The sequence below is a fragment of the Sus scrofa genome, chromosome 1 (genome assembly GCF_000003025.6).
Source record: "Sus scrofa isolate TJ Tabasco breed Duroc chromosome 1, Sscrofa11.1, whole genome shotgun sequence".
Classification (NCBI taxonomy): Eukaryota; Metazoa; Chordata; class Mammalia; order Artiodactyla; family Suidae; genus Sus; species Sus scrofa.
In genome coordinates, this window is record NC_010443.5 from 106,180,909 (window position 1) to 106,205,289 (window position 24,381).

Consider the following 24,381-nt stretch of genomic DNA (forward strand, 5'->3'; position numbering starts at 1 on the left):
ATTAAAAAATATTAACTAGTTTCTTGAGGTAGTTTAAATCTTTGTGTGTGTGAGAGAGAGAAAAATCATTATGTCTGCATTCAAACCCTCATGTTCTTCTTTTGTCTTCTGAGATTCTATCTAGTGCAATTGAAAACTAGTTAACCATCTGTTCCCCAAATGCTTCTTGCTCTAACTAGTGATTCTCCCCCACTTTCTCCCACACACAATGATACAGTGCAGAGTTACAAACTCTCCCTTGATAAATGGACAGAAATTCCTAAATTTTGTTATCATGCAGAACGATTTTCAGTTTCTATATAACTCTTACAGTTCTGTATGGCCACCTGAGGATGTGTTCTACTTCTCCAGCAAATGGCTGTGTTCTCTATAGAGCTTTATAGTAGCTTATATCTAGTAGACTGCTGGCAGAGTAGGAGCTTTAAGTATATTGTCTGAAATACTCTGCATTTTGTCTGCTCCCATTTTTTAAATTGGTTGTGTAGTGTTCCATTTTGTGGGTAGACCATGTGTTATTCAACAGGTTTCCAACTGATGGACAGATGGACATTTGTGTTGTTTCCAGTTTCCGATATTATGGGTAGAGCTGAAATAAATAGACTTGTGCATATTTCTTTTCAATTTTGATAGTGTATCTTGGATATATTCCGAGAGGTGAGATTGCGGAGTCCAAGGATAAATGTATGTCTAATCTTTTGTTAGATATTGCTAAGTTCTTTGCCATAGGGTTCATGCCATTTTGCCTTCTCAACAACATTGTGTTTGAGGGCCTGTTTCTCTGCATCATTTCCAAAAGAGTATACTGTCATGCTTTTAGAATTTTGTGACTCTCATAGGTGAGAAATGAAATGTCAGTGTTGTCCTATTTTGTGTTTTTCTTGATAAGAATAAATTTAGCATCTTTTTATAAGTAGGTGTCTTTTGTATTTCTTTTAAAGTAAATGGTTCATACCTCTGGCTCACTTTATATGGGGTTGTTGGATTAAACCTTTATGATTATACAGTTTAAATATTTCCTGGTTTGTTATTTTTCTTTTTTACTTTGCTTATAGTGTTTCTTTCCCCTCAAAACCCATTTTATTGACCCTTTTCTTATAGTTTCAGGATTTAGTGTCAAAATGGTAGAGATTTCTTTTGCTGTTGAAATTCCCCATACTTTCTATCATTTCCATGTTTTTTCCTTTCATGACAATTGGAAATGTTCCTGCTTAGGTGTGTAAAGAATGGATATTATTTTTTTCCATATGGTTGTTTATCTCCAAAGCACTTAGTATATATATTAAGTTTCTATATGTATTTTTATCTATTTTCTATTCTGTTCCATTGGCCAGTAGTTAATTCTTATTTTAACATTTATACTAATTCTGTTTAAGCCCCTCTTTTTGAGGCTTCTCCTAGCTGTTCTGGCTGAACTTTACATCCAAGTAGTTTAGCTCTAAGAGGGGAAAAAACCTGATGGCATTTTCTTCTTCTTCTTCTTCTTTTCTTTTTCTTTTTACTTTTTTAAGGCTGTACCCATGGCATATGGAGGTTCCCAGGCTAGGGGTTGAATCGGAGCTACAGCTGCCAGCCTGTGCCACAGCCACAGCAATGTGGGATCTGAGCTGCATCTATGACCTATGCCACAGCTCATGGCAACGCTGGATCCTTAACCCATTGAGCGAGGCCAGGGATTGAACCCACAACCTCATGGTTCCTAGTTGGATTCATTTCTGCTGGGCAACGAAGGGAACTCCCTGATGGCATTTTCTATGGGATTTCATTTATAAATGAACTTAGGGAGAACTGATTTTTAATAAAATTGGATTTATATCCAAGAATATAGAAGGTTTTTTATTCTGGTTTACTTTTTTTGTTGCTCAGGAGACTTAAAATTTTCATTACATAGTTTTGGAGTTGTTACTCCAAATTAGTAATTCTAGTAGTTAATTTTATTGTTCTTCCATTGTAACATTCAACTGGTTTTTGTTTACATATATGAATGCTATTGATTGCTATTGATTTTGTTAGTTATATAACCTGATACTTATAAAAATTTCTTACTATTTTAGAAGTTTTTTCATTGATATCTGGGGTTTTTCAGATAGACACAATCATATCATTTGACATAGAGACAGTGTAACACTGTAACACAGAGGTAACACTTCTATTTCAACTACTAAACCTCTGACTGCTTTCTGCTACACAATCGTATTAGCTATTACCTCCAACATAATGTTAAATAGGGACTGTGACTATAAATAAGATTTTATTGTATAATAATGAGGTTTTTTATTTCAAAAGTAAAATTTTTTAGTTAGCAATTCAAACTATACAGTATGGCTCACTCATTGTGTATATTTATAACCAGAATCAAAAAGATTATAGGATATGTGATATATTGGTATATCTTCTAAGCAGGTATAATCTGCCTCCCATGGTTCTCCCGGTTGGTGGGAATTATAGGATCCCTATGCCCATAATGCCATTGGGAGTGGAGTCTCTTCCTCAGATTATGGAGGGACTTCTGGAAGAATATCTGTCTTTTCCATCTGCATTTGAAGATTTATTTCACCATCTCACTCTCCCTTCTCCCTGCTCAAGTGGTCTCATGACATTGAGGAAGTAAACCTACTTATTTTTCATTTAAACATGGAGTACCTTGAATCACAGGTACTACTGATTATGTTTGTACAAGACTGTGGATTTTAAATTCATCCTTTTTAGAAAACTCAACAAAAACTTAGCTTGTAGAGAAAGATTTCTATATTGGTAGTGTGGTGGGATTTTACTTGAAGTATGCTATTATTTCTAAAATTTAAATTTCACTAAAATTAATAGTGTTTTACAATTAAAAAAATGAGATAGGATCATCTAATTTGTCATCTTTCATCAAGTTTGCAGGAGGATAGCTTTGTCTCAGTAATTATGTTTAATACAAAAGAAGAAAAAAATTAAAGACTTACTAAATCCTTGCAATGTGAGAAGTATTTTTATACTTTCCTTAGCTGTGTTAGATTAAAATGTATTAATGAGTGATCTACAAAGTAATGCATGAAATGGAAGGAAAGTAAAAGGAAAGATGAGGAAATCAAAATCAAGATCATCTCCACATTTTCTCCTGTGGTGTTCTTTTTCTTTTGGTCTTTTTGTCTGTTTTTGAGGGCCTAAAAAAAGGGCATATGGAGGTTCCCAGACTAGGGGCCAAATCAGAGCTGTAGCTGCTGGCTTACACCACAGCCACAGCACTGCAAGATCTGAGCCTTGTCTGCAGCCCACACCACAGCTCACAGGAATGCCAGATCCTTAACCCACTGAGCGAGGCCAGGGATTGAACCCATGTCCTCATGGATACCAGTTAAGTTAATTCGCCCCCTAGCCATGACGGGAACGCCTCTCCTATAGTTCTTAAATTAATTTGAAGTGGTTTTTTTTTTGTTTGTTTGTTTTATTTTGTTTGTGTTCTTATTTTTCAATTATAGAAAGAGGAAAGAAATCAAACTGTGATTATACTGTAAGGATTGAAGACCTTTCCTTTTGTTTGAACCTTAATAATGGAATCTCATATGCAGTAGAGAACAATCATCATCTAGTAGTTTATTGGAGATAAATGGAAAATTTAGGGATTCATTCTCTGATTGGTATTTGATTAGTTCCATACAGTTTTTAAAATATTGACATACAACTGATATAAATAGGATACACAGAAAAAGGAGAAGAAGCAGTTAATTCTAATTGAAGACTAAATTCATTAAAATATTTTTTTTTTTGCTATTTCTTTGGGCCTCTCCCCGCAGCATATGGAGGTTCTCAGGCTAGGGCTTGAATCAGAGCTGTAGCCACCGGCCTATGCCAGAGCCACAGCAACGCGGAATCCGAGCCGCGTCTGCAACCTACACCACAGCTCACGGCAACGCTGGATCCTTAACCCACTGAGCAAGGGCAGGGACTGAACCTGCAACCTCATGGTTCCTAGTCGGATTCATTAACCACTGCGCCACGACGGGAACTCCCATTAAAATATTTTAATTTCAAGTTTCTTTACCTTGTTGGTAATCATTCTCAAGGTATTATATCTCTTCATTAGAATAATAGATTTTCCCTACTCCCAAAGAAACAATCCTAACTTATGGATTCAGCATAATAAACATCTATCAATCTGTCTCAAAATATGCCAGCTACAACATAAAGCAACATTAAATCATTTGACTGAATTGTATTGTACACATACTCAGAGTAGTATGACATTGTTCTAGATTCTAGATATTAAAAAAAAAAGATATCCCATTTAATTCAGTGGTCTCCCTCTCCACTTGCATGTTTGTAGCTACTTCAAACCTATCATCATCATGTTTGTTCTCTTTTTTTCTGTTTTTTTCTACCACTTTTTGTCACTGCCATCACTTTTCTTGTATATAACTCTCCTAGGGAACTATATGCTAATTTTGGAAGTGTTTCTATGATCTATTGTATGATGATTGATGATTTATTAATGGATTAAAGACTATAGTATTTCTTTTGTTAAAAGCATTTTATTGTCAAAAGATAATAATGATTTGATTTGATCTATTTTTCTTTTTTGGCCAGCCTGCAGTATATGGAGTTCCTGTGTCAGGGATCAGATCTGAGCCACCATTGTGACCTACTCCACAGCTGTGGCAATGCCAAATCCTTTAACCCACTGTGCCAGGCCAAGGATCAAACTTGTGTCCTGGTGCTGCAGAGACGCCACCGATCCCTTTGCACCACAGCAGGAACTCCAATTTTATTTTGCTAGTAGAAAATTTAATCATAACGAGATAATAATCACTGTCTGGAGAAAGCATCTCAATCAGCCCTGGTGTGGAACAGCACATTTCTATCAATAATAGTGATTATAGGGTGGGGGAGGGCAAGTGGATGTTGATAGAATCCCTTTGGATAAAATTCTCATCTTGCTTCACCTGAGTTGGAGGTTTCCACTGGGAATTTGAGAATCATTACACTAGAGCAGGGCTTCTTAATCCAGAGCAATTGTGACTCCTCCTCACCCTCACATTTGGCAACACCTGGAGCCATTTTTGTTTATTCCATCTGGGAGACGCTATGATAGTGGCATCTAGTGGTGTATCCAACACAAAGTATCATCAGTAATGATGAAGTTAAGAAACTCTGGACTACAGTAATTAGAAACAGTAAATTTGCTGCCTTTTCTCCAGTTACATTTATGAGATTATATGTGTACGCTTACATGATTGAGGATGATCTATCAGTTGAGTAGATAAATTTTTCAATGATATTTTTATAAAATTAAATCATCTAGTTTTCTTTTGTACATAGTATTTTCTGTTTCTTTTAAGAAAAAGTTTCCTTAATATGTACCTTATATTTGATTGTTAATAAGAGTGCATAAAATAGATACCATACATAGACATATGCTGAAACTTCCTTTATGAATGTTCTGCATATTTATATAATAAAAGATTAAAAAAAAACTTTAAGAAGCTGTCTTCATCAGTCTTTATATCACAGCCTATTTTTGATCTTCTTCCTTCTTTCCCTCGCTCATTCAGCAGCTTTTTAAAATTTTTTTTCCTTTCTACAGCCACCCCGTGGCATATGGAAATTCCAGACTAGAGGCTGAATCAGAGATACAGCTTCAGGCCTATGCCACAGCCATAGCATCGTGGAATCTGAACTGCATCTGCGATATATGCTGCAGCTTGCAACAGTGCCGGATCCTTAACTCACTGAACGAGGCCTGTATCCTCATGGACACTATGTTGGATTCTTAACCCCCTGAGCCACAATGGGAAATCCTTAGCAGCTATTTATTAAGTGCTAAATAAACATAGCTGTGTGCCTTGGGGAATATAGTGATGCCTAAGACAGCTGTGGTCCCTGTCTTCATGGAGCTTATTGTCTATGTCATTAGGAAGGCAGCTAATCAAATGAGCAGTAGAAAAGTGTGGAAAGAGCTATTGCAGAGATTGTACAAAACTATGGGAGTGCCCAGCAGGGCCAAGGGCAGTGACATGTCAATAGCTGAAAGATAATCACAGTGATGTGGAAATGCCAGGGACTTAATGTCCAAGACATGTATTCAGAAGGCAATATTAAAACTTTTTTTAAGGTTAGAGTAGTTTGAACTATATAAATCCATTATAATTTTATTTAAATGTAGGATCTCTCTTTATGCAATGTAAATAAATAAGAAGGATAAATGGAACCGGATGACAATATCTTAAACATTAATTGAGATCACATATTTTTGTTCTTTATGTCACATACCTTGGTTCTACTTTTTTATTCATCAAATCTGTGATTTTTCTTTAATACTTATTACAAATGCTCAAAAAATTATTATAGCATTGCTGGCCCTATTTCAGGTGCCTGTGAAAGTTAGAACTGAAAGCACTAAAATATTCATAGTATAGTTGTACATATGTTTCATATAACACTTAATGAAGTATTAATATGTAAAGCACTTCTTAGAAAAATGCTTGGTATATACCTGACATTCTGCATTTTTACACGTTGGCCCCCTTTTTATTTTTGTCAGTGTTATTGTAAGTAAGGAATATTTGAAAAGAATATGTAAGCCATCCTGGTAACATGTGGATATATACCTACTAATGATGAAAGAATTAAACATATTTTTTAAGATGTGCTGTGGAACACTCCAGGGGAGATTAATGGTGGAAGTGGAGTGGTTGCAAAACCAGATATTTTGGATTCTTGATACCAAGTGGATTGGAATCATTCATTAACCTCTTTAAAGCACAGTTGTTTATTGTTAGCATTCTCTGTAAAAGTAGTTGACCTGCTTTTTGTTAATCTTAAGTTTCTTTAATGATAGTTTATTTTTTTAATATATTTTTTGCTTTATAGGGCTGCATCTGCAGCATAGGGAGGTTCCAGGCTAGGGGTCAAATCGGAGCTGTAGTTGCCCTCCTATACCACAGCCACAGCAATGTGGGATCCAAGCCACGTCTGTGACCTACATCACAGCTCATGGCAATGCTGGATCCCTGACCCACTGAGCAAGGCCAGGAATCAAACCTGCATCCTCATGGATACTAGTCAGATTCGTTTCCACTGTGCCACAATGGGAACTCCTGATAGTCTGTTTTTATTTTTACTTATTTATTTATTTATTTATTATTAGTTTTTGTCTTTTTGCCTTTTCTAGGGCTGCTCCTGCAGCATATGGAGGTTCCCAGGCTAGGGGTCCAATTGGAGCTGTAGCTGCCGGCCTATGCCAGAGCCACAGCAACTCGGGATCTGAGCCCTGTCTCCAACCTACGCCACAGCTCACAGCAACGCCGGATCCTTAACCCACTGAGCAAGGCCATGGATCGAACCCACAACCTCATGGTTCCTAGTTGGATTCGTTAACCACTGTGCCGTGACGGGAAACTCTGATAGTCTATTTTTTTTTTTTTTTTAATAAATTGTCTTCCGAGTGATTTTTTTTTTATTTTTTTATTTTTATTTTTATTTTATTTTTTTGGTCTTTTTGCTATTTCTTGGGCCGCTCCCGCGGCATATGGAGGTTCCCAGGCTAGGTGTCAAATCGGAGCTGTAGCCGCCGGCCTACGCCACAGCAACAACAACTCGGGATCTGAGCCGCGTCTGCAACCTACACCACAGCTCACGGCAACGCCGGATCGTTAACCCACTGAGCAAGGGCAGGGACCGAACCCGCAACCTCATGGTTCCTAGTCGGATTCGTTAACCACTGCGCCACGACGGGAACTCCTGATAGTCTATTTTTAATGATTCCGTAATTCCTTTCCTGGTGCTTCCCCACACCCCAACAATCCTCTGCTGCCAGACTAGGGGGAAAAATGTAACGTCTAATCTAAGAGTGGATACATAATTTAAAAACATATTTAAAATTTTGGTTTTGGTGGAATTGAGTTAAAAAAATGAAAGCTTACATTTTCCAAACGCTGTAGTGTCTTTGCTATCTTAGTACTCATCTGGACTCATTTTTCACTCTTTTAATAACTTTGTTTGCAAGTTAATTCTTTAAAAGCTCTGCCAGAGGCAATGATTGGTGTTCTCTTAGTTAATTCAACTTTCCATCCTCCTCTAAATCATTGGTTAGATATGAATAGTCTTTAAAATGAATTGTGAGGTTTAATCAGTGTAATGTTGTGGAATAATGATGTGCTTCTGTAGATGCATTGTGCTCGTTACAGTGCATGAATGTTTATATTTTCAGCAGTGTGATGCCATTTTGTCATGTTTCCAGGCTGAAGTAAATATATTTCATGCATCTGCTTACTTAGTTTCCTTTGAGGTTTAGTATTTTACTTCTTTCTTCATATTCCATGTATGAATATATATTTACACTGTGAGACATGATTTGTGTCTCATTGTGGTAATGAAGCAACACAATCTTCATAAAAATAAATATGTATACTAAAGACTGCATTTTGATATCCTCAGGGCTAAGTTCCAAGAACTTATTTTTTGTCCCAAATGACCCAACACCACGCCCTTAGAGGCATTTAACTGAGGAGTAGAACTTTTATAAAGCCAATCTGTTGTTCAGATTATTCTAACACTGACCATAGGGAGCTCTTTTCGGTTGATTCCACTGTAATTTCAATATGATCCTACTTTTTTTTTTTTTAAGCATCATCTTATTTTCTGCCATAGAACATGCTCCCTACTCATCTTTTATTTTTCTGCTCCTAAGAACAGTCATTTCTCAAGGAGCGTGGCCATGCCTTTAGTGGAGGTATAGAAACTAAGATCTGGGTGCCAGGTATGCTTATTGCTATTGGGATTTGTACTGCTTCTAGGTCCTCTAACTGGATAGAAGTAGGACATAATATATGTGGATGCTAACCCCTGTATACTCAGGTATCTATAATGATTATTTCTGTAACTGCTATGTCTCCATATTAAAATAGGTATGAATTGATCCTGAGATATCATGTTTTAATCCATCATCACAGGATTCACTCAAGTCTTCCCCCTTTGCTTATGTGTAATTTCTTTCTCTGATTGTGAGAAACCTGACACTCATGATCCGTAATAGATTTACTTGTTTTTTCAACCCTAGTAGACATAAAAAAGTAATTTAGAATTGCTAACGCATACCTCTGTGAAAAACCAATTTACCAACTAGAACACAGTATTTGTGTACAGTTCTTTTTGTCTTTAGCTTTATGGTAAGCAGTGTTTTGGCCTATTTTCCTAAGTTACTTAGGTCAACTCCTTTTTTTCTTAACACCCTTCAATGTATGTCATGTCATACACTTATAACGTAGCTGTATTCTTTTGTCACAGTCTGCAGTTCATTCTGGGTTGCCTGACCTTCTAGTAAATTCATTATTATTGTTTTAAAAAATTTACATGCAATATAGTTTACTCTTTGGGTATGTAGGCTTTTGAGTTTTGACACATGGAAAGACTCAGGTATCTACACCAGTAACACATGAAACATTTTCAACACTTTGGGAATTTCCTTTTTGGCCCCTTAGTAATCAGTCCCATCCCCACCAATCCTTAACAACCACCTGTTGATTTTACATCCTTGCAGTTTTGCCTTTCCCCAAATTCTGCATAAATAAGAGTTATACAACATGTCGTCTTTGGGTTTGGTTTCTTTCACTTTGCAAAATATATTTAAAGTTGATCTGTATTGTTCCATGAATCAGTATTTCATTTCTTTTTTTTGTTTGTTTTTTGTCTTTTTGTCTTTTTTGTTGTTGTTGTTGTTGTTGTTGTTGTTGTTGCTATTTCTTGGGCCGCTCCTGTGGCATATGGAGGTTCCCAGGCTAGGGGTTGAATCGGAGCTGTAGCCACTGGCCTACGCCAGAGCCACAGCAACGCAGGATCCGAGCCGCGTCTGCAACCTACACCACAGCTCACGGCAACGCCGGATGGTTAACCCACTGAGCAAGGGCAGGGACCGAACCCGCAACCTCATGGTTCCTAGTCAGATTCGTTAACCACTGCGCCACGACGGGAACTCCTCATTTCTTTTTATTGCTAAATAATATTCCATTTTATAGCTGTACCAGATTGCTAGGCCATTTGATAAGTGTGACTGTAATTATGGAAAAAAAAAAAAAAAAACAACCCTGCCAAACTGTTTACAAAGTAGCTGCAGTGTTTTACATTTCTGCCAGCAGTGAATGCTATTTCCTGTTATTCTGTATCCTTACCAGCATTTGATATAGTTAGGCTTTCTTGCTCGCTTGCTTGCTTTCCTTCTTTCTTTCTTTCTTTCTTTTTAATTTTAGGCATTCTAAGACATGTGTAGCAGTATCTCCTTGTGATTTTAATTTGCATTTCCCTAATGGCTAGTCATGTCGAGCATATTTTCACATGATTATTTGCTGTCCATATTTCTTCTTTGGTGAAATGTCAGTTTAGGTCTTTTGCTCATTTTTCCTTTTTCTTTTGGGTTACTTGTTTTCTTATTGCTGGGTCTTAGAGTTCTTTGTACATACTGTGTCCATATCCTTTAATGGATATATAATTTTTTCACGTATTTTCTTTGAATCTTTGGCTTGTCTTTCATTTTCTTAACAGTATTATTTACAGAATAAAGGTTTCAAATTGTGGTAAAGTTCAGTTTGTCAGTTTTATCTCTCATGACTCATGCTTTTAGTCATCTAAAAACTCTTTGGCAAACCCAAGGTCATGAAGATGTGTTACAGCTTTCCACTTATATCATGCCTTGATTTTTCCATCATTTTATAAGTATCATTCTTTCTTGTTTCAGCCTTTTTAACATACAGCATATCTTCCAGGTCATTAACTTACTATACATACTTACGCATCTTAACGAGTTTTATCTCATTTACTATCTGTACTTAATACTTTTTGTGGGTTTCATCCATCCAAATGTTTTTCTGGTTATCTGTAGAAGAACTCAATATTCTTAATGAAGTCGGCATATCACAATATTTATCTAAGTTCATACTGTGAGAAATTGTTGGAATATCACAGATGCCTTTTGTGTGATCTTATAGCATATTGCTGCCAATTGTATGTCATCTACTAGGATAATATTAAAACAAGAGTCCCGTGTCTTTATTTTCAAATCAATTATTCATTGTGTGTTAAGAGATTAAGAGGTCAGAAGCTTTCCTGTGTGTGTGTGTGTGTGCGTGCGCGTGCGCGCGTGATTGGCAGTAAAAGAAGTAATCATAAGATAAATTGGTTCTTTAAAATGTAAATATTTGTTCTAAGTGTTTTTGGCTTCAAGTAGCTTATGTATAAATAGATGTCTTAAGATGTCTGTAAATGTAGTTCTAAAAGGAGGGAAGTAATGCTTAATAAAAATTTTTAAAAAGACAAATGAGGAAAAAAAGTTGGAAATCAAATCAAATCAAATAGGAAAAAAAAAAGTTGAATATTGGGTACCGAAAGTAGTAAACCACTTCTAGAGAAAAAGCAAATAATTTAATAAAAATAAGCCAAAATTAATAATATTAATGATACCAATAATGCTGTTTATCGAGCGCTTATATCCTAGGTGTTGTGCTCAACTATTCCTCGTATTTATATCCATCATTAAATTTAATAGATAGTGTACCACTGTCTCAGGTCTTGTTTTCATTGGGTTCTATACAAGGATACAGGGCAGCTTGCTGAGTTGCCAGGAGTTATTGCTTTTCATTGGTTGCTTTTTTGAGACTGTCTGCAAGTATAGAGCAAACCCTCTGTCCATATTTTCACTTGTCCACATGCTTCTTAATGCTTTTTCTGTGCACTTCTATAGATACATGCATATTGTTCTGTCTCTTTGGAATGTTTTTTTCACTTTTTGACACTCCATGGTAAATCCTTATACGTACCTTGTATTTAAAAAAATTTTTTTTTGCTTTTTTTTTTTAGGGCCATGCCTGCGGCATATGGAGGTTACCAGGCTAGGGGTCTAATTGGAGCTACAGGCTACAGCTGCCAGCCTAGGCCACAGCCACAGCAACACCAGATCTGAGCCACGTCTGTGACCTACACCACAGCTCACAACAATGCCGGATCCTTAACCCACTGAGTAAGGCCAGGGATCAAACCCACAACCTCATGGTTCCTAGTCAGATTTGTTTCCACTGTACCACGACGGGAACTCCAATTCTTACACATACTTTAAAACACAGCTCAGATATTTCCTTTCCGTGAGGTTCTTTTGGGCATGTGCTCTCTTCTTCCTCCCATCCCAAGCAGGTAATTGATTTTTCTTCAGATGCTCACTGTATTTTCACTTGTAAATCTATATTTTCCATATAGATCTAAATTTCTCTAGCATAAAGTCCTTGTATTTTCTACTTTTCATTTTTATCTCCTTCACTTAGCAAAACCATCATTCTAAAAAAAGTTGGAGAGACCCAGAGATTATCATATTAAGAGAAGCAAGTCAGACAGAGATAGACAAATATCATATGATATCACTTATAGTGGAATTTAATTTAAAATGATACCAAAGAACTTATTTATAAAAGAGAAACAAACTCACAGATTTTGAAATCATACTTATAGTTACCAAAGGGGAACCATGGCAGGGAGGGATAAATTGGGAGGGTGGTATTAACAGGTATATTAATATATATATATAAAACTTATAACTAATAAGGACCTACTGTATAGTTCAGAGAGGGCTAGTCAGTGTCCTGTAATAAACTATATGGGAAAAAAGATACATATATATGTATAACTGATTCACTTTGCTATAAATGTGAAGCTAATGAAACATTGTAAATCAATTTATACCACACTAAAATTAAAAAAATATTAAAGTTGAATTTTCCCTCCTTGTGTTTCCCTATGTTCAACCCCCTCCTCCAAAGTAATGGTTGATTTTTCCTCCATTTATACTGTTTATTTAAAATTAAAAATCTAGATTAGTGGTTTTCAAACATTTGAAACAAAGCGGTATCTTTTCTTCAAACGAAAACTTGTATACAGTTGTGCTTGTAGCCCCTCCCCCCCTTATAAAAAGGTAAAAATGAGGAGCTAAGAGGTTTCTGTTCTCCTTTGGGCACTTCTAGGAAACTCCAAGGAGTAAGGTTTGAAAGTCACTGACCTTATTGCAATTCTATTTTCAAATCCTTCCAAAATCATTCTTTATATTGTTTCAGGGGAGTTCTTTCTAAAACACAAATCAAATTAAGTTCTCTCATGCTTCTGTCTTGTTAGTGAGTCCCCGTGGCCTCCCTTCACGTGTGAGCCTCTTGGGAGCTAGGGGTGTCTCTCTCACCTGTGTAGCCCTAGTACCTGGTATGGCTAGTACCTGGGTCTGGCTCGGTATGAGGTAGCCCAGGTGCTCCTTGAGTGTTGAAGGTAACGAGGGAACTTGGCGTAGTTACCTGTCTTCTTCATTCTCATGGCTTTGCTTTATTCACACTGGCAGTGTCAGCCTCTCTCTATTCAGAGCCAAATCTTTTTTTTTTTTTTTTTTTGTCTTTTGTCTTTTGTTGTTGTTGTTGTTATTGTTGCTATTTCTTGGGCCGCTCCTGCGGCATATGGAGGTTCCCAGGCTAGGGGTTGAATCAGAGCTGTAGCCACCAGCCTACGCCAGAGCCACAGCAACTCGGGATCCGAGCCGCGTCTGCAACCTACACCACAGCTCACGGCAACGCCGGATCGTGAACCCACTGAGCAAGGGCAGGGACCGAACCCGCAACCTCATGGTTCCTAGTCGGATTCGTTAACCACTGCGCTACGACGGGAACTCCAGAGCCAAATCTTAACTCCCTATTTCAAAGCTATCATTAGCTTTAGCAGCCTTTATCACTTTACCTTTCTTTGATTCTAAAGCAATTTTTTTTTTGTAATTATGAAGAACAACATGCTTAGTGTACTGTAGTTATTAATGTAGTACACCTCTTTTGTTAACCCTTGGTCGTCTAACCTCTGCCTGGGTAATCTTAGCAACAACAACAAAAAAGAAAATCCATAAGTGGTTTCAAAAGTACTTTCTTATTCAGAAGGATATACTTTGCTTAGGTCTGGGATATATAATTTGGGTTTCTAAATCAGTCAGAGGTTTTCATTCTAAAGTGATGCTTTAGTACAGTTGTTGTGTCAAGACAGATTTGCCTTTGTTTCTCAACATGTTGTAGGTTGAACAATAAATCTTCATTTTATTGTGTCTTCTGAAACCAAAATTGCTGTTGAGTCAGCTCCTAGCCTGCGAATCAAACAGAAATCTTTGAAAAAGTGCATGCAATGAATTAAAAGTATTAGGTGTGATTTTTTACCATGGATCATTTGTAGGTTCGTGTTGGAAAAGAAGAATAATAAAGCTTTATACTCTTACGTTAATATTCTGTTGATATAGTACACTTCCTAACTGTGCTTTCTGTTCCTTGTGTATTTTTCAGTAAATGTGTTTTTTCTGTTGCTTTCAGAATTGTTTATAATTCTATTTCATGTGAGAACAGTTTTCTTACAAAACAATAGCAAAATGCTAGGAAAAAATGTATTCCATTTCTTTAAAAATAACTATTAAAACTTATGTTACCAAATGATTCTTATATTCTTATCTAGGCCTGAAGACAGTTTGCTCATTTTTAACTATATTTTTCATTTCCCTGATTGCTTTGTGGCTTTTAATAAACTATCTTGTTGATAAACTGAAATGATCTCTCTTTAGAATTAGGAATAAATACCCTCAACATTTCTTACAGGAAAGCTTTGCCCTGAGACATCCACACTTTTATATTTTATATTTTTGATGTTATTGGGGAAGGAAAAAGTGGATACTGTGTCTTTAATGGAAAGCTAAAGGTTATCTTTCTCTGGCCTTTGTGTGTATGTGCTGATGTGGATGTAGGCAGCCAGACAGGCAATGTGTGCAGAGAGACTAGGGAACCGGCTGCAGATCGATAGACGTGGTGTGAAGTGAATTAATGCGAGGCCGGCCGTCTGTCTGTCATAAGGATTGTGGGGAATGCAGAGCAGTGTGGTCAGTCACTGCGGAGATCTGCTTCCAATAAATTCAAGCCTGCTGCCTGAAAATAAGCTCTAGATATGCACCTCCTCCCTTCCCTACTGTGAAATTTTACTTTATTCAAAGTAAATATACCCATCAAATCCTTGCCTTGTGTACTTTAATTGGACCACTGGAAAACCGCAATCGGAAAAAACTGATGAAATAAAAATATCTGGTATTCTTTTCGATCCGTTCTTCAATCTCATTGGAAATGTCTATTACAGTGGGAACGAGAAATATAATTTTTGTTAATATTTATAAATATTCTCATATATATTTTTCTTTCTGAGTCCTAAGAATATTGTCTGTCACTTCCATTTAATCTTCAATAAAATAATAAAATATAATGAACTCAAATGGTTATATATTGCAATGTTAAAATGTTGCATTTTAAATGTTCTTAAATGTTATTCTATTAAAATTTAGTATTTAAACTTTGTTAAGCTAATCACATGACACTGAAGTCTTCTGAGTTCATGTTATTAATTTTATTCAGATCCTTTTAGCCAATAGGGGAAAAAAAACTGTTTAAAGGTAATTTACAAGCTTTTGAAAAATAAATCTTATAATAACGTACTTGATTTTACAGGTGGGAAGAGGCAAGTGCAGTTTTATTTCATTGATTTTAAAAACAGTCTGTATTTACATTAAAAAATGTTTTTCTAAAGTGATTAACAGTATTGCGTACAATCAGGGAAGTTGTCTGTTTTTCTCACAGTGAGCAGTGATCTAAGCAATTAGAAATCTGGATGGCATGAAGATCTCATAATAGCCTTTCTTGGCCCTATGTCTTACCTCCGCTGCTGCCGCAGCCCAGCCTCCTCCCTTTCTCTGCTCTATCCAAACTTACTCGTACTTGTTTTCTGCTCCATTCCATTTTTTCCCTTGTTTTCTTCCTGATTCACAGGGTAGAACCCATTTATTTATAGATACGTATTGTATAACATAATGTGCATTCATTTTTTTAAATTTTGTGAATCTGGATTTGGTTTTTTTAAGTACCTCACATTTTCCCATTAACTTTTTCTTGTTTATTGTATCTTTTACTTTTTTTTCTTAAGGATTTTTATTTTTTTCAATTATAGTTGATTTACAGTATTCTGTCAATTTCTGCTATATGGCAAAGTGACATACACACACACACACACACACATTTACGTATATATACTTTCTTTTTCTCACATTATCCTCCATCATGCTCCATCACAAGTGACTAGATATAGTTCCCTGTGCTATACAGCATGATCTCATTGCTTATCCTCTCCAGATGCAATAGTTTGCATCTACTAACCCTAAACTCCAAGTCCATCCCTCCCCCCCTTTACTTTTTTTTTTTTTAAAGGTTTTATTATTATTTCTTGTATGTGTGAGTCCCCCCCCTTTTTTTTTTTTTTGTCTTTTGTCTTTTTTTGTTGTTGTTGCTATTTCTTGGGCCGCTCCCGCGGCATATGGAGGTTCCCAGGCTAGGGGTTGAATTGGAGCTGTAGCCACCGGCCTATGCCAGAGCCACAGCAACGCAGGAGCCGAGCCGCGTCTGCAACCTACACCACAGCTCACGGCAACGCCGGATCGTTAACCCACTGAGCAAGGGCAGGGACTGAACCCGCGACCTCATGGTTCCTAGTCGGATTCGTTAACCACTGCGCCACGACGGGAACTCCCCCCTTTACTTTTTTAATCATCTCATTATTACGCCTTTTTTATTTTGATTTTTATTTATTTATTTTTTTGGCTTTTTGCCTTTTCTAGAGCCACTCCCGCAGCATATGGAGATTCCCAGGCTAGGGGTCTAATTGGAGCTGTAGCCGCTGGCCTATGCCGAGCCACAGCAGCGTGGGATCTGAGCCGAGTCTTCTACCTACACCACAGCTCATGGCAACGCCGGATCCTTAACCCACTGGGCGAGGCCAGGGATCAAACCCGCAACCTCATGGTTCCTAGTCAGATTCGTTAACCACTCGCCACAACGGGAACTCCTATTATACCTTTTTTATTAAGCACGCTTACTATTATTTTATAGTATATTTAAATAACATAATTTGTGCCATGGGATTGAAGGCATTGAGTTCTAGTCAAGATGTGATTATCGAATCTTTAAGAGATGTTCTTTACAGCCAAATATTTTGTGGATATTCAGAAAGCAAATGTCTTTGTGTTTATGGCATAGTTTGGCAGATAAGCTCACTTACATCATGTACATAATAGCACAGTGCCACCATATAGTTAATTGACAATGCCTATAATCTTAATTATTAATGTGTAAGAAACATGCTTCCATTTAGGTATCCTAATTTTTCTCAGGCATATTTAACCATCTTACTGATAGTGGATAGTCATGAAGTGACTTTTATTTATGTTTTAAAAAGTTTAGTTTTTTTTTTAAACCAGGAAGAAAGTAAAACAATTTTTTGGTCTTTGTGTTTCATTGAAAATGGCATTGTATTCTGGCATAATCCTCAATTCTCTTCAGTGACAGTGATGTAGTACCTTAGTTTGTCTTTTTTTTAAGTTAGGTTTATTGAGGTATAATTTACATATAGTAAAATTCTCTCTTTTTAATGTACAGTTCTGTGAGTTTTAAACAAATGTAAATAATCACATTTCCACCCCTACAATTAAGATATAGATTATTTTCATTATAATTAAGATAAAGATATTTACTCTGGCCATTTTATAGTCAGTCTTCTTACCACACTCCTAGCCTGTGGCAGTCACCAGTTTGATTTCTGTCCTATAGTTTTGCCTTACACAGAGGGTGTGATGTAATGTCTGCCTATTATCATAGAATAGTAATGTAACATGTAACTAAATACCTTGGAAATTAGAAATATCTAAGCTATGGCTGGGAATATAATTTTTTTTCTTTTTAGGGCTGCACTTGTGGTGTGTGAAAGTTCCTGGGCTAGGGGTTGAATTGGTACTGCAGCAGCAGGCCTATGCCACAGCTATAGCAATGCCAGATCTGAGCCAAATCTCCAAGCTGCATCTGCAACCTACACTACAGCTCGCAGCAGTGCTGGATTCTTAACCTACCAAGTGAGGCCAGAAATTGAGCCTACATCCTCAGGAATACTACGTTGGATTCTTAACCGACTGAGCCACAATAAGAACTCCCCAAATTCTTTTACTATTCTATTTCCTTTGTTTTTCCAAATTATTTTAGAACAGTTTTATCTGTATGTACCTAAAAATCTTGCTGGGATTTGATAGAAGTTACACTAAACCTATATATGGAGAATTGACATCTTTACTATGTAGAATCTTTTAACTCAGGAATGTGGTGTTTCTCCATTTCATCTCTTTGACACTCCATCAGTGCTTTGTAGATTTCAACATATAAGTCCTATGTATGTTTTTTTAGATTTATATCTGAGTATTTCAGTCTTTTTGAATTATCATTAGTAGTATTTTTTTAATTTAGGTGACAACCTGTTCATTACTAGTGTATAGAAATGCAATTTTTATTCTTTTTGTTTTTTCTTTTCATTTTTTAAAGTTTTTTGAAGTATAGTTGATTTACAATGTTGTTGTAATTTCTGCTCTGCAACAAAGTGATTCAGTTATATATGTACACATCCATTCCAGAATACAATTTAAAAAAATTGGGGTAAGTTCCCATTGTGGCTCAGGGGGTTATGAACCCAGCTAGTATCCATGAGGATTTGGGTTTGATCTCTGGCCTTGCTCAGTGGGTTAAATATCTGGCATTGCCATGAGCTGTGGTGTAGGTCTTAGATGCGGCTGGGATCCCGCGTTGCTGTGGCTGTGACGTAGGTTGGCAGCTGCAGCTCCAATTCGCTCCTTAGCCTGGGATCTTCCATATACCACAAGTGCGGCCCTAAAAAAGCCGAAAAAGAAAAAGAAAAAAATTTTTTTTGTAGATTCCTTTAGATTTGCCATGTAGGCAGTTGTTTTTTCCTTGAATAGGATTACCTCATCCATTCCAAAACTGTATGTGTTTTCTTTTCTTACTGAGTTGCACTGGCTAGAATTTCCAGTGCTAGGTTCAATAAGAGCAGCAGTGTTGACAGCTTTGTTTCATTGTTGATCATAGGAGGGAAGCATTCAGTCTTTCACCATTAAGTAAAATGTTAGCTAGCTGTAGATTTTTAGTAGATGCTCTTCATTAAATTGAATAAGTTTCCCTCTCTCCTCTGTAACTGTTTTTCTGAGAGGTTTGTTTTTTTTTAATCATGAATTGATGTCATATTTTTTCAAATTATTGACATGATCATAGGATTTTTTTCTTCTTTAGTCTGTTAAAATTTTGGATTATATTGTTTGATTTTTGAATATAGAACTAGTCTTGCATCTCTAGAATAAATCTCACTTGGGCATAGCCTATAATTCCTTTTTATATTTTGCTGAATTCTACTTCCTTATATTTTATTATGGATTTTTGAGACTATATTCATGAGAGATATTGATCTGTAGTTTTTGGATTTTTTTGTACAGTTGACCCTTGAACAACATGGTTTTGAATTGAGTGGGTTCACTTATGTGTGGATTTATTTCACTAGTAAATACTACAGATCTGTGGTTGGTTGAATCCACAGATAAGGAGGAACCATGGATACAGAGGGCTGACTATAAGTTATATGCAGATTCTCAACTGCACAGACGGTTGGTGCCTCTAATCCCTGCATTCAAACATCAACTGTATTTTCCTTTTTTTCTGCAAAGAGGTAATAGGATTTTTGTAACTCTTACTTTGTTTTGGAAAGCATCAAGCAAAGAACCGGTTTTAGTAGAGCTACTTCTTTGTTTTTCAACCTTGGTTACTTTGAGCTATACACTGATGCTCCTTAAGCTCTGTCTCAAAATACTGAATGCCCTCAATTGAACAGTTGTCTGGTATAGCCCAAGATCTCCATGTAGGACTTGACAGTATTTATGTTCAGTATGACATGATCCCATGATTTCTCCTGGTTGTGTTGTGATGTTCTGTAATACTTCCTATCCTGCCATGAGGAACTTAGTACCTGGAGGGACTTGGTGGTAAAAAAATTGGGGTTTGAAATCGAAAGACCTGCATGTCAATACCGGTTCTTGAATTTAGTAGCTATGTTATGTTGAGCAAGTGCTTGACCTTTCTGATTAAATGAGATAAATTTAAATGGATTTATAAACTTGTTACACATAAATATTTTCTCAGAATTCCTTAAATTTACAGGAAAGGAAAATACTTGTAATAAATGGTTGTTACCATCTAAACTATTCCTTAATATTATTTCTCTGTTTCTCTGATTATTTATTTCCTCTTTTTCTTTTTTCTTTTTTTCTCTTTTTAGGGCAGCACTCACGGCATATAGAAGTTCCCAGGCTAGGGGTCAAATCGGAGCTGTAGCTGCTGACCTATGCCACAGTCACAGCAACTCGGGATTCCAGCTGCATCTGTGTTCTACACCACAACTCATGGCAACACCAGATCCTTAACCCATGAAGCGAGGTCAGGGATCGAACCCGTATCCTCATGGATACCAGTCGGGTTCATTAACCACTGAGACATGACAGAATTCCTCTGATCATTTTCAGAATTATCAACTCTTAAGCCAGGAATGAGACTGAGAGATTTATGTTTTGTTTTAATAACATAAAATAATGATCTTTGATTTCCTACCTAAGCTGTAAGGGTTTAGGAATGTGGCATTTACTTTCTTATCTCCTCTTTGTGATTTTTTTACTGATAGCCATATTTAATTAAATAAGTAACCTAATACTATTTTTCTAGTAATCCCCTTCTTTATTTTAAAATTTAATCTTGAAAACCCAACAATAAAAAGGATACTGTAAAGGGGGATGGCTTTGTTATTTTGTAGTCACTGGGGACCATTGATTTAGCACTGTTCATTTTTGTTGCTGTTGTTATTGAAAGAATTCTGAACTAAGTGATTGTACTAAAATGGGAATTATTAACCCTTGAAATGCCTGCTGGTAGGTCAAGTTCTGGGTTATTCATGGTGGTTAATGGTGGTTAATGAGTAAGATTCTTCTTCTCTTGATTCCTTTTGTAAACTTGAGGCTGTAAGTTTGAATTTCACAGAGATGTTTAAGTTAATGCACATTGGAAGAAAAGAAATCTTGAAGTACTTGTGGCTTCTATATCTATATGCAATTATTGAAGTACTTATTAAGAGATTTAATTAAAAGATTCAACTCCTGAAGTAACTTCTAATGGGTGAGATTTTTTATGTACCGTGACTGAGCAATACCTGCTGATAACCACATGAAAAATATTAAGCCCCCTCCCAGCCATTACCAAATTAGAAATAACACATAGATGCAAATTCACAACAAAGTACAGGTATCCCCGCTTTTCGAACATTTGCTTTATACCACTTTGCCTTTTTGAAACATTGACATTAGTGCCTGTTTTTGCTAACTGAAAGATACTTGAAAATGATTTTTACTTTTACAAGAGAAAAAAAAAAAAAAGACAAAAAGCATTAATAGCATTCAGCATTTGTCTAGCAGTGAGCTGTTACAGAGGCAGGCGCACCACCAGCAGCTAGAGTGGTACCTCCAAGCTCCTTCCCTGGGAACTACACTCAGCATCTCAGCATCAAGCTGCCATAGTTTTGAACAGTAATGCTCTACTTTCAGATAGTGGGGGGTGGGAAGATAGGTGAGCAAGGAAGAGACATTTGTGTGAACTTTTCGATTCTCAGATGGTTTGCAGAATGGAAGTTTTTGGTGCCCTGATCTTGTTCACCTGTCTGCTTTCAGTTGGGTCCTTTTAGTTCGATAACTATCTGACCTCATATCTAATTCCTTCAGAGATGGAGCTATGCCCTTGGGGCAGTGCATTTCAGGTCTCTTACACAGACCCAGAACACAAGCCTCCTTTTTGTTATCATTCTTCTTCCCAATCCCCAAATTATAAGCAAACTAATATAAAGGAAGAGTAAATTTTTTAAATATTCCTTTAGTTTTTAGCTGCCCCCCCTTTTAGCATAATAATGTCTAAATCTGCTAAATTAACTGTAGCAAAAACATTGGAAGGAATCAAGTGAAACCATAATTTATTTACTTCATCATTTTTCTATTCCCAAATCTTAGTTAAAAGTTAATACAGTTTGCACCCATGTACAGATACACACCTTAAGAAATAGAGTTCACATGAACGCTTTATTCATTATTTGTCTCTTCCTAATTTGGGTGAATATATTGTATTTTTTAAAACATATTTCATTTGTATGCAGTAGTTAAAATGCTTTAAGAGTTTTGGACCACCTTTCTTTGATTTTTAAGAACTAACCCTTGTGGATCTCAAATGTTTTAGCCGGGGTCTCAGCAGAAGCCATGCAGACTATTCCCACTGCTCCTGAAGCCTCCGGGCCAGAAGCCAAAGTCCAAGAGGAAGAGCATGACCTTGTAGATGATGACATCACGACTGGTAAGCACGGACATCTTAACGTCATTCGGATGAGCTTTGTCCAATATTGAAAAACGCATTTAGGCCATTTTTAGTGGAATTAAATATGTTGATGGAAAAGATGGAAACTTGTATTGATGAAGTGTTTGGTTTTTTTGAGACCCTTTAGTGTCCTTTCTGATCCTGAGGTAGAAAGAAGCAGAACTGTTTTATTCGGTCCAGGTTTGCTTATTGTTGTGATAACAATGAACCTGCTAGCTGTGCACTTGATTTTCCGTAGAGCTTCTTATTCAGAGGCTGGGATCATTATTAAAGCCTTGGAACATGTAGCGGAATACGCTTATTGTGTTATGAAAAATTTTGCAATTATAGTAGGGTAAACTGAAAATACTGATGTCGTAATAGCAAAATATGCAACATAGGCTACATAGGAAACTTACAGATACTCTTTTGACCAATACTGCAGAAATGAATGCTGCTTTTAAAGTTACATGCATTGTTTGGGTATTGAATATTCATATCTGTATTATCATGTAATCAGGTATATAAGGTAAAATATATGAAAGCCGTATACTGCATATGTTCAGCCTATTTTTTAAAACAGACTTAAAGCACTTTCAATTACATTCAGCTCAGTTTCTTTCAATGCACAGAGGATAAAACAACCGATTCAAAATATTTATATTAGTATGAAGAATGATAAACTCTTGTTTTTAATGTGGATGGTTAAAATGTAAAATCTGACCACATAAATCTATAGTTTTTTGAAGCAAGAAATATTAACTTAACAGTAATCAATAATTTGAATAGAAACATGCCCAGAAAATATCAGTAAAATTTTCAACATAAATTAAAGGGAGTAAAAACAAAACAAAACAAAACAAAAAAAAGCCACCAAAGGGAAGTTGGCTCCCCCCACCTCCCTTTTTCCTTTTAAAGCTCTGTGTGGCAGGTTCTTTATTGTTATCACCTGAATGCCCTTAAATTTCTTTCACTGGGAAGAAGTTGAGGGGAGCTTAATGATCTCCCTTGAAAATTTACAAAGCCTTTATTTAAAAAGCTATAGGCTTGTGCCACTGCTGCAAAGAAACAATTGACTACATTGAGAAGCACCTGGTTTTCAGGAAAAATGAGATGATAGTGGTAGGTATTACTTTTAATGTATCAATTTATTGATTTTCAAAAAAAAATCATCCCCCTTAAATATATAAATAATATATAAATTATTTAGAAAACCTCCAAGTTTGCTGAAGGTCATTTGTACTTAACAATTATGGAACTTGTTTGGGTAGTTACTAAGGAAAATAATTTCATTTGCAGATTTTTAAAAAGCAATTTTTGCTTTATTCAGTTTTCACTGCTTTTTAAACTATACGTACTGTTAGAGATATGTTTTCTTATTCCCTCTAAATTTTAAAGGTTTTCTTGTGTAGCAAGGTAGTGGATTTACTTAACAGAAAAAGAGGAGTCGCCTGTGTCATTGTAGAATTCCAGAATAAAAGCTCCATTTTTGAGCACTCGAGTAAGCATTATTAAATCAGGACATTGAAATTTTGAATTATGCACTGCCAGGTCATGAGATAGCATTACAGCACGTGACTCTGTCTTTATTGTTTAAAAAAATCAAGAAGCTTCAAAATGAAAATCTTGTCTGCAGAGTCAATTAAGGCTACATAAACTATATTTTCATCTGTAAGAAGTTCAGTTAAATGTATGTGACGAATGGCTTTTATCAGTTGGTTTACCCATTTCTTGCCATGAGTACTAGAGGCAAGAACGTTCAATATCTAAAGAATTTAAATAACTAAAAAAGGCTTCCTTAACATGTTGTCAGAGCAACTAGCATGCTGCAGCCTGTAGATCATTCAGGTTACCTTTAGATTGTGTGACTTGATTAAGATGTGGTATAGATTTTTGTGAGGGTTTAGAAGAAAACCATATTTCTTTTTATTGACTAGAATCCTATATAAATTACATTATGAAAAATATGGTAGGTGCATTGAGAGAAACCTGTTTCAAGCAGAAAAACCTTATTTTGGGATAACCAGCATTGCAGAGCACATATGCTTCAAAAGGGAAAACT

The 24,381-nt window shown here is 36.2% G+C and overlaps 1 protein-coding gene across 10 annotated transcripts in view; it reads left to right on the forward strand.

Annotated features, from left to right (window-relative positions):
- WDR7 (WD repeat domain 7) overlaps positions 1 to 24,381 on the forward strand; it is a 375,679-nt gene that overhangs the window by 144,897 nt on the left and 206,401 nt on the right. For all 10 annotated transcript variants that reach the window (XM_021093595.1, XM_021093608.1, XM_021093602.1 and 7 more), the window contains one exon: positions 22,206 to 22,319. In XM_021093595.1, the coding sequence (XP_020949254.1) occupies positions 22,206 to 22,319 (114 nt within the window). The remainder of the gene's footprint in view (positions 1 to 22,205; positions 22,320 to 24,381) is intronic.